The sequence below is a fragment of the Agelaius phoeniceus genome, chromosome 3 (genome assembly GCF_051311805.1).
Source record: "Agelaius phoeniceus isolate bAgePho1 chromosome 3, bAgePho1.hap1, whole genome shotgun sequence".
Classification (NCBI taxonomy): Eukaryota; Metazoa; Chordata; class Aves; order Passeriformes; family Icteridae; genus Agelaius; species Agelaius phoeniceus.
The window spans coordinates 44279199-44293948 of record NC_135267.1 but is presented as its reverse complement, the minus strand read 5'-3'; the positions used below and the strand labels follow the sequence as shown (position 1 = coordinate 44293948).

The 14750-nt window shown below is 42.4% G+C and overlaps 1 protein-coding gene across 6 annotated transcripts in view; it reads right to left on the bottom strand.

Annotated features, from left to right (window-relative positions):
• The window catches only part of MFSD2B (MFSD2 lysolipid transporter B, sphingolipid), a 38985-nt gene extending 26563 nt beyond the window's left edge, over positions 1-12422 (bottom strand). For 3 of the 6 annotated variants that reach the window (XM_054629178.2, XM_054629176.2, XM_054629175.2), the window contains exons 1-3: positions 12238-12422; positions 6862-6978; positions 2663-2787 (exon numbers count right to left, since the gene is read on the bottom strand). In XM_054629178.2, the coding sequence (XP_054485153.1) occupies positions 2663-2787; positions 6862-6978; positions 12238-12279 (284 nt within the window). In that variant the 5' untranslated portion in view covers positions 12280-12422. Of the gene's footprint in view, positions 1-2662; positions 2788-6861; positions 6979-11837; positions 11910-12237 lie in introns of those variants that run through there. The other 3 variants (XM_054629174.2, XM_054629177.2, XM_077175131.1) reach the window with 2 other exon arrangements.
• Positions 12423-14750: the final 2328 nt, after the last annotated feature.

Genomic DNA, 14750 nt, shown 5'->3' with positions numbered 1-14750 from the left:
TCTAAAACCTATTTCAGGCAAATAGCATTTGTCAAACTCCATGATACAGAACTGGTCAGATGCTGTTATTTCCTAAAGGTCTGAGCTGCAGCATTAGGCCTGTCCTGTGTTCTTGTAAATCAGGCACTGAACAATGTATTTAGATGACCAAGATCCTGACAAAAAATTTCCAAACACATAAAAGAGAAAACAGATTAATCCCTTCACAACAGCACTACTGACATTGGGGGTCAGCTGATTATTTTGCAGTCGTGAACTGAAAACCTGGAATACAAAAGAGTAATGTGGGTAAATAGTTTAGTAAAACAATGGCTTTCCCACACTGCTCTTTGGGATGGACAGCATCACTGGGAGCTGAACATATACCAGGAAAGTGCCAGGTTCTGGTATTCTCTGCCCCTCTAGTCCCCAGCCCACAGTTCACCCACAGCAATGGAAAACATAAACAAGGGTAAACTCCTAACACATCTCAGGGAATCTACTTCCTCTCCAAAAGCATGAGCTCTTCCAGATGGTGTCCAGGCAGTCATCACACTAAATATCTTCACAGTCACTTTTTCATGCAACTTTTTGGCAACAACCCTCTTGGTATTGTTCTCCCCTTTCCCACATTCTCCTTTCTTCTCTAATGCCAGGGAGTTTTCAAAGCCTTGCTGGAGTTGCTGAATATCTGATTGTCAGCTATTATCTCTTTTGACAAAATGTTAGACCAGTATTTCAAGTCAGTGTCTGCTTCTGCCTTTTAAAGCCATTAAATAAGTGATTGATGACTTTGTGTTATATTGAGGACAGTATTAAGCAATAGCTAAACATTCACCTCCCTTACTAAGGTTCTTGCTTTGCTGGCAAGCTTTTCTGACTGAAAAAAATCCATTGCTTCATTCTAGATTGTTAAGAAGTCAGAAAAAAATCAAAATACTGAAGTATTTTTAAGCTAAGGGAAGACACATTTTTTGTTTTGTACAAAAAAAAATGGCCTGACTCTCAAAGTCTAGGAACAGAATTTCCATGAAAATATTAGTGTTACCAAAAAAATCCAGACAAAATCCTCCTGTAAAGAAAGCAGCTGTTTGATGAAAGGTGGGGTTAGATAAACACTTTTCCTGTAAGAAGTGCAAGATGTGCTGGAGCTGATTTACAATAAAAAGGGCTGATAAGTCCATGCTGGTACTAGGACAGGAATCATTCTAACATCAATGTAACACTAACAATAAACACATGCACTCGCTGTATTTTCAGAGAACTTTAAAAAAAGGGAAAAAGGGATAAAAGCATCAGAATTCTAGTGGCGTTTGTACAAAAATTCCATTGTTTTCCTTTTGGGTAGATTTTTTACTTGGTTAATTCAGTGGTCATTAAAAACCACACCACTTACCTGGCCTCCAACCAAATCTTGAAAAGAGAAACAGCAGTAAACTCCTCTTTTCCCATGAGTCTTGACAAAAAGCTTAACTTCAACCTGAAGACCCTGTTTACTGGGCCAAGAGCAGCTGATCTCAGCATTTTTCCAACGAGTACTTGCCTTCTCTATTTTGTCAGATATAAGCTGCTCATGGACAAGTTTCTGTAGCCATAAAACTGCATAACAGCAAAAGAACCAGCTAAAAACTGTGTTCATTTTCCCTGAAATTTCAACTTCCTTGCTCAGGACACATTTAGTCTTAGATTTTTGTTGTAAATCAAGTTTGTGGGTTATATCAATTAAAATTTTGAAATTAATTTAAAATATATCCATATAATGTATGAGATAAAATGATTAAAGACTCCCTATTTCACAAGGTCATCAATCTCCCCTTGGCTTCCAAAATACTAAAAACCAACAAACACATGCCCTGTGGCACAGGTGAGTTCCTCTAGCACGGCTCAATCTTTTCCAATTTTACTTGCTTCACACTTGTCAATCTCATTCCTATATGGCCAACATTCATTGCTCCAACCTCTCCTTGGAGCACATGGACAGCACATGCACGCAGGTAAGATGTCACAGCGAAACATCACACACTTCCTTCACAAAAATCCAAAACCTTGCAGCATCTTGTGACTCATGAGAGTCTTACATGACTCATTGTAAGAGTCATGGTGGTTTTTTAATGAACTTTTCTGACTATGAGATGTAAGAGAAGCAGGACTCTGATGAGTGCCACTCCCACAGTGCCATGGCAGTGCTGGCTGCTGGGCCCTTTGGTGCCATGGTGTCACATCTATTCCACACCCATGCACACATCTGTTCTACAGCTGTGCATGCATCCTTCCCTGAACTGAAAGGCCTGGGCAGGAGCTCCTGGAAGGCTGATTGTGAGATGTGAAGGCGCTCTAGGACATAAGTAGAAATAAGTTCCAACTTTCTGAAAGAGTGAAGTCAAACAAAACAAATCTAGACAAAGATGAAAATTCAACCACAGATTTAAGAAAGTTTTAGACCTCAGCTTCCAGTTTTGCTAAAAATAGTCTCTTGGCTTAATTGTTTGCATCTCCAGTGATAAAAAATCTCTTCTGTGTTTTCATGTGTGAACAAGCTAAAGATGACATGGCAATTTTTAATTTTTATTTTATATATGTGGAATGAAAACAATTCCTGAGACTAATTCAGTGGGGTGGCTATATGATCACAACACTCAATATTCACATATATATGTAAATATATGTACGCATTTATACTTACCAAGGCATGAGCCGGCCAATTTTTGTCCATCTACTTTTGCTAATAAAAAAGCCAGCAACAGGATCGGTAACTGCACCTGAGGCTTTGCCAATGAACAGCACCAAAGAGGCATGAAATGGAGTAATCTGAAAGTAGACAGAATACAGTAAACAAGAGCCATTGTTTCACAATACAATGAAACAGCATAAAGCAACTTTCCAGAAAAAAACACCTCAGTGTTTTAAAGAATAATGATCATTTACAAAACACGTCTGCTGCTATCATAGAAATTCCTATTGGTTACCCATAGCAAACAAATGAGACATTGAGATTGGTGTTGTGAATTAAAGGATCAGAAGGGAAAAATGCAAGGAAGGAAACATCCAGAATGTCTTTGGGATGAGGAAAATGAAGCAGTCAAATAGCAAAGTCCTTGTTTTAGTCATACAATCTGACAGAGTCCTTCTGTAATTACCCTCTTGCTTTCCCCCCACACATCTCCATCTCCCCATATCGTTATCTTGACCTGATTTTAAAAAATGGTAGAGGGGGTTGTTTACAGGCAGCAATGTTTTTTCCTCTCCTGAGATCACAAGGCTGCCAACTGGTGGCATGGGGCTGAGGAAGAGGTTGTTGCACAACAGACTTTATCCACCTGGGACTGAGCAGTGACAAGTGAATTGCGTAAGGCACATCTGCTCAAATCAAAGTTGCCAGCACGTGTCCGTCACATATTACTTAAAAAATGTTAATGGATTACAAAAGAACAAAATGGCCAAGTAGGAAAACCTCTGAAATTAACCCAAGTGGACCATACGTTAGTGCCTATATAGAAATGCAGTTTATCCTAGGCAAGGCAGTTATTTTTTATCTGTACACAGCTTAGGAATTCCCATCACACAATGGTTAAAAAAGATGGGTTCTCTTCCCCGTGTTCAGTTCACGTCACTGCAATTATAGTCCTAAAAAAAAAAGTCATTGAAACCTATATAAATGTGAATGTTCCTCACATCAATTATTGAGAGAAGCTGCTGAAAGAGTCTCTGTGGCTTAAACAGCAAGAGCAGACAAGGTCCCTTCATCTCTGTGCTTCAACATATCAGTGCTCCAAAGGCCTGGAAAACACAGCTGATGCAACACCAAGCTTGAGCAGGTATCCCCTGCTTTCCTGCAAAGGATGTTGTCTCCCAGGCAGCAGCACCAGGAATGCAGCTGGTGCAGGTGCCCGGCCTGCAGAATTTGCTGTAGGTGTTCTCTCAGAGGTGAAAGAAGGAAGCAGTGATCTCTGAATGTCCTGAATGACCAGCACAAAAGGCAGGTGCTACAGACCTCCAACATCACACCCTTTACATTTCAACCCAAATTAGGTGAAATTGCAGTGGCAGCCAATGTTCCTGTCACCACCAGCTCCAAGACACACACTCCCCCCAGAGAGTCTGTGAACAGGGAAGGATTGGGAATGGCAGTGTCCAGCAGATAACAATAGTGGCTCTCCATTCCACTGCTGCATGGTGGGATGGAGCTGGGATGAGCACAGGACTGTGTCCCACCTTCTTGCTGATCCACCTTAGCTGGCCTGTGCCCTCCCACAGCCACCAAGGGTGGCAAGCAGCCCACCAGCCCTGAGACAAACTCACTGTGGGGGCTGCACCAGGACTGTCCACAGGCCACTACTGCTCCTCAAGAGACAGGGCAGCCAAAAGAAGCACAAAATAGCAGTCAGAAAGATACAGGGGTTAAAATACTGCAGTTATGAGGGGGACAAGAACAAAAAACTACAAATTAGGTGAGTTCCAGATTTGTATTTTGTTTGGACATTTTGTGAAAGAAAGCTTTGAGGAAAAAGCAAAACCTCTTTCATGTTAGGAGTGGAATCTATATGGTCACCCTGACTTCATCATTGATATGGGCTTATATATCCCTTGGCTGCATTTTCTTATCTCCTACATCTAGACAGTGTCTGTCAGCATCAATGCCAGAAACTTCTCAGTGTTAATAAAATACAAGATAAAATATGCTAAATTCACCCATCTCAAAAGGAATAAAGGCCAGGATCCTTTAATCAGAGAATTTTTGTGTCCTCTAGAAATTTGTCTCAAGGATCCCATGTGGTTTGGAGTTCCATTTATGTCTGTAGTCTACACAGGTAACTTAGGTGGAACAAGGAATTCAAATTGAAAAACTGGAAGTTACAGAAAATTAATAGAAAATACAATTTTCTTAGAAAAGATCCAGATTATGCATAAAAGATTACACTTGGTGACTTTTACATTCTCTCAAGTAGCTAAAACAATTCTGCTCTCTAAGTGGGCAAGAAATAAATCCAGGCAGTGACTATAAAATTACATTCTTTCCCCTGAAAATGTATGGGAAAGAGCACAGGATTTCAGACCTATTTATCAGGCCTTGAAATAAATCCTGTCCCTGCAGGACTACTTCAAAGAACAAATTAAACCACCAGGGAACAAATAATTAAGCCCCTTAATGAAAGTGTAAGTATATCACCACCAACATTAAGCAAAATTATTTGGTTTCAGTAGAAGCTTGTTAATAAAATAATTATTTTGTTGTAACTTTTTTAGCTAGTGCCCAAAGATGCATGGATGGGATCCCAGCTTTCTGGACACTGCACACAAACACAGGAAGGATCAGTCCCTTGCTTCCAGAATTTTCAGTCTCTGTGACAAGCAAAGAATGGGGAAATTGCCATACTTCTAAGCACCCTGGGGAAATGGTGTTAGAAGCTTTCTAATTTAGTTCCTGCTTCATCATCTCCAATGGTTTGCACTGCCATCCTTCATGTCAGTGTGCAACAGCTTTAGTTAGAGCTGTTCCAACTCCCTGCTGTACCCCCAAGCTCCTTTTCCACCTCCAGCTCCTCAGATTCCACACCATCCACTCGACATCTTGGGCACTGCTGTCCAAAACTGGCTCCTTTTCTACATCTACATCTTCTACATCTACATCTTTGATCAAAACAATGCACTCAAGATGATCTCAGCTGTACAGCACACCTTACTGTGTTGAAAATTTTATCAAGTTGCAAGTCAGCTTTTAATACCAGACTTTTACAGGAAAACCATAAAACCAAACTTCTGGACACCTCCAATAACAATGTCATGTCTTTAGACAGCAAATGGGTAATGATATCTGACCCAGAACATCCTGGTTTTTCCAGCCAATAGGAACAGTCATCAGTGCTGAAGTCCCACGTGTAGTTTCACAGCTGTTCACACAGTCCTTGCAATTTGACCTCAGCTCCCTAAAATCCTTTTTTCTATCCTAGTACCTTGTCCTAGTTACCATGCATGCATACAAGAAAATACAGAACAGTAAAAATTGCTTATGGATTGATTTTCTTTGTGTCTCTGCTGAGTTCTGAAATCTAGCTGGAGCAGCTGAAAGTCAGATGAATGGGATGACTCCTAATGCTTTGTTTCACCAGGTCTGCTTCTGCACCAGAGAGCAACTGGAAGCAAAGAACCTTCAGGAAGGATAACTCAGCTTTATTTGCCACAAAATTACCTTAGACAAACAAAATAAAAATTGCGTGAAATGATCACAGAATCACTGGGTTGGAAGAGACCTTTAAGATCATAGAGTCCAACCCAGCCCTAACACCTCAACTAAACCATAGCCCCAAGTGCCACATCCAGTCTTTTTTTAACACATCCAGGGATGGTTTAAAGACCTCCGACACCTCCCCAGGCAGACCATTCCAGAACTTTATCACTCTTTCCATAAAAACCTTTTTCCTAATACCCAACCTATATTTCCTGTGGCACAGCTTAAGACTGTGGTGGCTACTGGTTGCAACTGGAGTGATTTTTAACCTAAACCAATTGAACAAAACTTCAGCATCGCACTGTTAATGTTTTCATATGTCTCCTATCTTACACTCTTTGACTCCTGACACTGAATTTTGAGAACTGATTTTCCTTGTGTCTGCAAGTGTGTGAGCCCTACAGCACCCAAAGTTCTAATAATGATCCCAAACTAAAAATGAACAACAGACATCTCAAGACAGAAAGAAAACTAGAGGGAAAAAAATTAATTCTGGACAAGTTTATGCAGTTTCCAGGATGCTGGACAGCTAGAGGCAATGACAATGAGACAATTTAAAATATTTATTAACTAATTCCTCTTTTATCATTCCAGGGACATGGCTGACAATATCAGAGTGAAGTTTACAGTCTGAAAATGTTTCTTGTGCTACTTACATGGGCTATGTCTAGCAGGTAGATCTGCAGGAAGAAGGAAGCAGCACTCCCTGCCACTTGGTTTGGGGCCCCTCCTATGGCGTAGCAGATCTTGCTGCACATCGAGAGCCTGTGGCCCTGTGGGAGAGGAAGCAGAACAAACCATGAGTGAACCAAGGTGCACAAGTCAAAAGCTACACAAGTGATAAGGTTAAAGTCTATAGTTAACACCACTTTAATGTATTTGCTTCACAGCTCTTCCACTAATAAATCTGTATGCCCTCAACCCCTATCAACAACAAGCATTTGGGTGCTCGTTACTTTGATTTTTAATGGGTTTGTTCTCTAATTCAGCCCTTGAAAACAGATTACAATGTTCCTAAAAGTGAGTTGTGATGACCCTCTGGTTTACCTACCTTCCTCTCACAAGCTATTAAAAGGAAACAAGCAAGAAGCAGCAGAGAAGTGCTATACTATTATTTACTATTATTTGAGCTTGTCTTTGAATGCTTAATTCAAATTTTAAAGGTTGAAAACTTGTACCTTAAAAAAATATTTCTTTTATTAACCTTTCAGATAATAATTGATAAATACACTCATACCACAGTAATTAAACATTATTCACAGAAAGTTCCACAGACCTAACAGATCCCAAACATTTGTGCTTTGTTTCTTCCTTTGTCACAAAATGCTGGTGTGACACTGGCAAAATCACTTGACTTTGCATATCTTCCTTTTGACCTGACTTTTCTATATCTTTGTGAAAATTGGCATCATATGGTAAGTAATTTTGGGCCCAAGATTTTTTTAGAAAATCGCTCCAAGTGTATTTAAAACATTCTGCAAAACTGTGCTCTCTCATTTGTCATTTGATGTTTGAAAAGTACCATAAACATGCAAGAATATTCTCAAATACAATAGGTAAATAAGATAAATGTTGAAAATAAGGGTACACACCAGTAATTAAAATAAAAAAATTGTACAGTTTCTAATAGAGATTCTTATGAAGAACATAGGGTTTTTTCCCCAACAGTAGAAGTCCAGGATACTGGAAAGCCCTTTAAAAAAATGTAAGATTTAATTTTATGCCATAAAATTCAAAATGAAGAAAGAAAATGACTCTTTGTTAATCTGTATTCCTTTCAGAGGGACAACACATCAAATCAAATTTTTAACTTTGAGGCTTTCAGTCTCTCTTTAAAATTTTCTGCCAACAGGAGCCAAGAAACATGAAGAGGATCTGCAATATTATTCCTGGGTCTGTCTTCTCTCTGAACTGACTACATAAGCCCTTAATTCTTATGTTAGATTGGCATAAAGATAGAGATACGGAAATGAAATCCACCACAATGATATTCTGACACATTACCTAATTTCTGAACATTTTTAGATTTAATAACCTATCATCTTTACTCTGTAACATTTTTGAGAAGTTTTAGATTTCTAGGCAATGCCTTTCATCATCTAAACATTTCCCTTTGAACTGTTTTATCAGAGTGGGTGTGAACAAACAAGCACAAGTATCAGCACTCCTTCCTTTTTGTGTTTTCCCAGAAAAAGACGGGGTGGGATCCCATTACTACACCCAAGGAAAGTGGACACTGCCAGGGCATGAACTGCAAAATGTTATCACCACAGCAGGCCTCACTTTACACTGCATTGGCAATTTTCTTCTTTGCAGGGGAAAACAAAAAGTGATAAACAGTCACAAAACAGACTTCATAGTAACAATTATACAATTTAATTTGATAAGAGATTGCAAACAAAACAAACAGACTATTTTGCTGTATTTGCTGTCCAAAGTAACTCTTCATTTTCCATACATAAGTACTAATAAATACAAGCTTTACTAGACTTGTGGGCCCACACAACTTGCTTGACTCATTCCCATGCCCTTGAGCTTTGCTCCAGGGGCTGTGTACTTTAAAACTTTGTCTCATTTTTTATTTTTTCGGCATTCCCCTTTTTTAGTTTTATTTTTTAGTCATTAAATTACTTTAAAAGTTTGGTTTCCCTCGATACTTTCCCTCCTGATCTCCAAGCATTGGCAAGATGACTTTCACCTGAAATCAAGAGATATAAACCACTGCTATGCAAATCCTGTGTCCTATTGCAACCTCAAAAACTGAAAAACCTTTTAGATCTGTGGTGCTGCCTTCCCACTCACTTTCACTAGTAATTTTCATAGACTCACAGAATGGTTTGAGTTGGAGAGGACTTCTGAAGATCATCCAATCCAACCCCTCTGCTATAGGCAGGGACACCTTCCTTGCTCTGACCCCATCCAACCTGGCTTTGAACACTTCTAGGGATGGGGCAGCCACAGCTTCTCTGGTCAAGCTGTGCCAGGTTCACAACACCTTCATAGTGAAACATTTCATTCTTACATGCTTCTTTTACTTTGAAACCATTGCCCCTTGTCCTTTCAATAGCTAAGGCTGTGGTAAAAGAGAAAAAGCAAATGCCTCTATAGAACATACATGATCAAAATGTTTTTAGAAGAATGTGAAGTTCTCATGAAGTAATCTAATTAAAGCTGTGGTACACAAAATGGTCAACCAAAATCTAAACTTACAGGCTGCAGGTAGTACTCCTGTCTTTACAGCAGTTTCATGCTTAGAAAATTGACAATCTTAGTACATATTTTTTGAAGTCTCACTGCAATTCCACACACACCCAAAATGCTGCTACACTACTCTCTGAACCGTGCTCCCAGATCTCCTTGAAGCAAAGTTAATACTTTGGTCACAGCAGTAGTTAAGTTTTAATTAAATTTTGGTTATGAATGTTATTTTCAGAATAAAACAAGCTGTCAGATAGAAATGGCATACAGAGGTGTCCTGTCTGGTCACCCACAGAAACACAGGGAATCTGCAGTTCATGAGCCCCCTGGAAGGTAAGTTACATCCTGATCACTGTTCCATACCTGTTTTCCTTTTATTTTGCCTAATTGCTTTTGGAACTTGTTTGTACATTAAGACATAAACACCACAGCAGTTCTGCATGGCAATGACACGTACTGTGAAAGGAAATGCCACTGTCACTGCAGATCTGCTGCCTGCTAATTTCATTGAGAGTCTCTGAGCTTCTAGCTGCTGAGAAGCAATCCCTCAGACTCTACATTCTGGAGTGTCTTTCAAAAAGAAGCAGCCCACAGTAGATTTTTGCCTCTCCATGTTGAATTCATATGATGATGACCACATTCTCTGCCTTGTACCCAATGGAAAGTGGTAAAATGAAGGTAGGACCCTGCACCAGTAAAGCTGACACATTTCCTTCTCTCTAACTTCCTACAATTAAGGGCACACAAAATGCATATGGCAGCTGTCTGCTACAGGATCTACAGCAGATGGCAGCTGTCTGTTACAGGATCTAGAGCAGCAAGTCCCCCAGCCTTGGTTGGGTTTGCATGATACTGCTCACAGATGCTGACAGCAGCAGCTTAACGCTGAGCAGGGCAGAGCTCTGGCTATCAGCAGCTGGCAGGGCTTTCCTCCAAGGGCTGGGTGTCCCTGCTGCATTGCTTCCTCAAAAAAACACAAATGCCTTATTCCTGTGAAATCCAGTAAAAGCTTCTTCATCTGTGCAGGTTTGTCAGCAAGCTGAAAGTACTCCACAAATCATTAGAGACAGAAATGCATAAGTCAAATCAGGAATGAAACATAAAAGTACTATCAAAATTTTTTTTGAGACCCCTGTGGCCTAATTGAACATCAACATCAAATTGCTTCTACAAGCTTTAGGAGAAATGTGAGATGATGGCATGAGAGGAAAGAGGACAGAAGGTCAAAGAAAGTTACCATTTTTTTTGTTCTCAGATTAACTTGAAAATTTCTCACTTATACACGCTCCCATCATATCAAATTTAATTGTGTTTCAAGGCAAACCAAGAAAGCATAATAGCTGAGAGATTTGATTTTGCTCCTTAAATAGAAAGCTTAAACGTTGTTATGGAAAATTAATGCTTCTCCTACACTGTAGTTCCTTTATTTTTAATTCTCTTGTAAGTTAAAACCATACTTGTAAATTTTCCCTTCCCCAACAGAACAGAAATTGAATACAATATTTATAGCAGAACATCTTATTTCTACAGAAAGTGTTTCAGCTCATTGAAAACAACTCAGCAACTGTGTTACAGGGACAGGGAGCAGCCGCAGAGTTTTGTCCTGAGCTATTCGTTATCAGTGGAGTCCAGAACTGAACCAACAAGTAATTTAAAAGCAGTAAGAACAGAGAGCGAAACCTGTGACTCAAAGATAAATGCTAGTCTAGGTTTATCTGAGAAACAATGAAATGTAGCTAGCGAGGAGCAGCTTTTGAGTCAGCTTTTCTCTCAACGTGGAATTAACACTGGTCATGTTTCTGTTCTGTGAGTGACCAAACAACTGCCTCTTGAAAGCACGAGTGTGGCAGCCACGGGTTGCATCCCAGGTCCCTCACAGCAAGCATCTTGAGGACTGGTTTCAGGTTAGTTAGTGACATCAGCCCGCCCTTGAGTGGAAGAAAACAGGAGCAGGGCTTGTGTGCAGACACCTAGGAAAGGGTGTATGAGTAAGGTGGGATACAGTGGTGCTTTCTCAGGATATTCTTTCAGCTGCTGGCAATGCAGCTCTGTGGAACTCCATGAGACAAAGATGGTGCATCTGTGCAACATGAGACAGACTTATGCCGTGAATTCACCCAGATGCTTTCCAAACACAAAAACTCAAGCCCGAACAGGACATGCCAGGTGTCTGAAGAGCTCCGTGGGCTGAATGCCCCCAACATGCTGTGGAAGGCTTCCTCATCCGCTCCGTTTGGAAGCTGCCCCTTCCCAGTTTCACCTGGTGTTCCCTCAAGAGCCATGGAGTGGGGCAGTCCTCGCTCACCCTCACCTGCCTGCCGCTCCTCCCGCGGCGAGCAGCGAGTCTGGGCAGGCAGCGTGGGATACCCTCGCTCACATCCCAACACACCCCTGAAAATTGGGAGTTTCTGAGGCTCCGGGGGAGCCAACCCACCTGCCTCCCGCATCCCACCTGCCTCTGTCCGGGAGGCAGCCCTGGAGGGGACAGAGGTGGGAAGCGAAGGCGCTTTTCCCTGGCACCGCAGCAGCCAGCGAGCGAATCCCGTGCGGGGCATTCCAGGGAAAGCGCCGGGGTCGTGGCGCTGCCCGGCGGGCGCAGGGGTGGCGAGAAGGGTCCAGGAGCTATTCCAGGCACTGGCTGGGGCCGCGCACGAAGCCCCGCACAGACCCGGGCGGCCTCAGAGCGTCCGGGCTGCCCCGGCCCCGCCGAGTGCCCGCGACCCGCCCGCGATGGAAGCGGAGCGCCGGCGTGGCGGGACCCTGCTCTCGCCCAGGGCTGTGTCCGAGGGGCTCCCCAACACCCCGACCGCCGCCCTGCCCCTCGCAGCCCCTACCTCCTGCTCGCCCGCCGGGGTGTCCCTCGCAGCCCCCGCCATGGCACCGCGGCCATCCCACCCCGAGCGACACCTGCGCGCCCGGGGCGGGGCGGGGAGCGGAGCCCAGGGACAGCGGGCGGTGTCCTCGCCGCCCTCTCCCAGCGCCCAGGAGGGGCGAAGGCGTCGGCGCTGCCCTCACGGCCCGGGACGGGGATCCCCCGCCCCGCCGAGCCCCCACAGCCCGCGCCCTCGGTCCCTCCGCGGGGAGAGGAGCGGGGCAGCTCCCGGCGGTCACAGCTCCACAGCTCAAGGGGCTCAAGGACGGGGAACGGGGCTGGAGGGGGCCGGGGCTGTTTTCATCCAGCCCCAAAACGCCTCCTCTGCCCCTTGAAGAGATGCGCGGTTTCCCGACGTGCAGGGATACAGAACCATGCCGGACAGAACGCTGTCATCACACAGCAGCCGCCCTGGAGCCGGGACACTGCGGGGACAGAGGCTCCTAATTCTGCCCTTAGGGTGGATAGAGATGGCCAGGGGCTGCCCAGGGAGGCGATGGAGACACCGGCCCTGGAGCTGTTGAAGGAAAAGACTGGATGCGGCTCTCGGTGCCATGGTCCGGTTGACAAGGTAGTGATCAGCCCAAAGTCGGACGCGATGATCTCAGAGATCTTTTGCAACCTCATTGATTCTGTGATTCTGCTGCCCCCGAGCCAACACTCTTATCTAGGATACACCAGTTCACCACCACCCTGCCCCTGGGAAAGTGCTCTTGCAGGCATGCCCTGCATCAGAGGAAATACAAATTGCATTTTGAAGTATGAATCCTTTCAACAGTGAGGTAGCCTAAGAGAAGAGGGTTTAACGAAGCCAACAGGACTTGTGACTTGCTTGTCTTGGGGAGATGATGACTAATCAATCTCTACACCCAGGGCTTTTGGTGCGACTGATTCAAAGGGCTCTGCTCCTGACAGGGTCACCTACTGGGTACTGGGCAGGCACTGCAAACCATGCCATGAAGTACTGACTAAAATCCTGTGCAGCCTCGTTTGGTAAGAATAATTACAGCATATTCGCCAAATTCTGAACAGGATATTAAAGGATTTTCTAAAAACCAGACCTTTAACAAAAAACTGAGATTGTGGCCCTAACACACCTTATTGAAAACTCTCTGAAGGGGGTCCCTATAGGCTGATGCCAGATGAGCTTCAAAACTGAGACAGACTGGCCAGTACCAAGCTAAATACAAGGTATGCATCTAACATTCAAATTCAACATTTAGGTTGTTTTGTCTTTACACACTGTCTTCATAACACATTAAACACTTTCTTCCTGCATTTGCATGTTTCTTCATAAAGGGAAAACTACAGAAAACATTTCCTTTTGCTCTTCTTCTCTTGGCTGTTTCAGTTTTAATGTAAAATATCTTCAGGCAAGGCTTTACTCAAAATAGCAAAAGCTTGTGAAGAAACAATGAATAATTGATGGTATTTTGTGTTTCACAAATTCTAGCACTGATCAAGCCATTTATGCTGTTGTTTGACCAATTCAAAATTGCTATCTACAGACACTACACGTAGCTACACCAAAACCAATTAGATTTAGGAAAGTCTTCTATTAATTTCAAAGAAATTTAGGAAATAAATTATTTAATTACAGTTTGCTGCCTTTAAATAAAGACAGTTTCTAATCTAGTGTGGGATAAATGCAGCCAGCATCACTTCAGACTTCCCAAAGACTTTCTCTCATTTTGTAATTAAGATCATAACACTTTCAAACTGCAAATGCACTCTCAAGTACACCAAAGCCGCAGTCAGACAGCTGGTTTTAGTCAAGCACCTAACTGTCCAATCTCTTAAAATGCTGGTAGCAGACATGAATCAACGTTAAAATACAAAATTTACTGCTCCTTCCAATGGCTAACAAGCAAAATTTAGAATTTTACACTCCCCCCTTCAATTTCAAACTTACACTATTTACTTCTTCCAATTTTTGTGCTGCAAATGCATGAATAGTAGTACACTGTTACTTTTGACATTTCATGTGCCTTTTAGATAGAACAACTGAACTCACAATCAACCACATGTGCTTTTCTAATACTATGTTTTATATTAAGATAAATTTGAAAGCACTGGTTAAATTCCCTGTTCAGGAAGCTCTGGGTACTGAGGATTGGAGCTGTGTATGTACACGGTTTGTTTTTTCAATTTTACTAATGTATTTGTCTGCACATATATTTTTGTTTTTCATATAGGAGTCAGTGCAAGAACGAAGAAAATTTAATTGTACCACTTGCTACATAAAGCCGAATGGCACAGTAGCACAGGAAGTTTATAGCACTGGAAAGTATTTAAAGGCATAGTTTCCAGAGAGTTGTTTTCTGAGGACACTAAATAGATATTTGCCCAGTTGACTTTCATTTCAAACACACCATGAGAGATGCTGAAGCAAACCAGTTTTATATATATCCCTGGGAATGAAGGAGAGTACATCCCTACTCTGAAGTCTCACTACTTTTTAGAATAAAAGTTGCT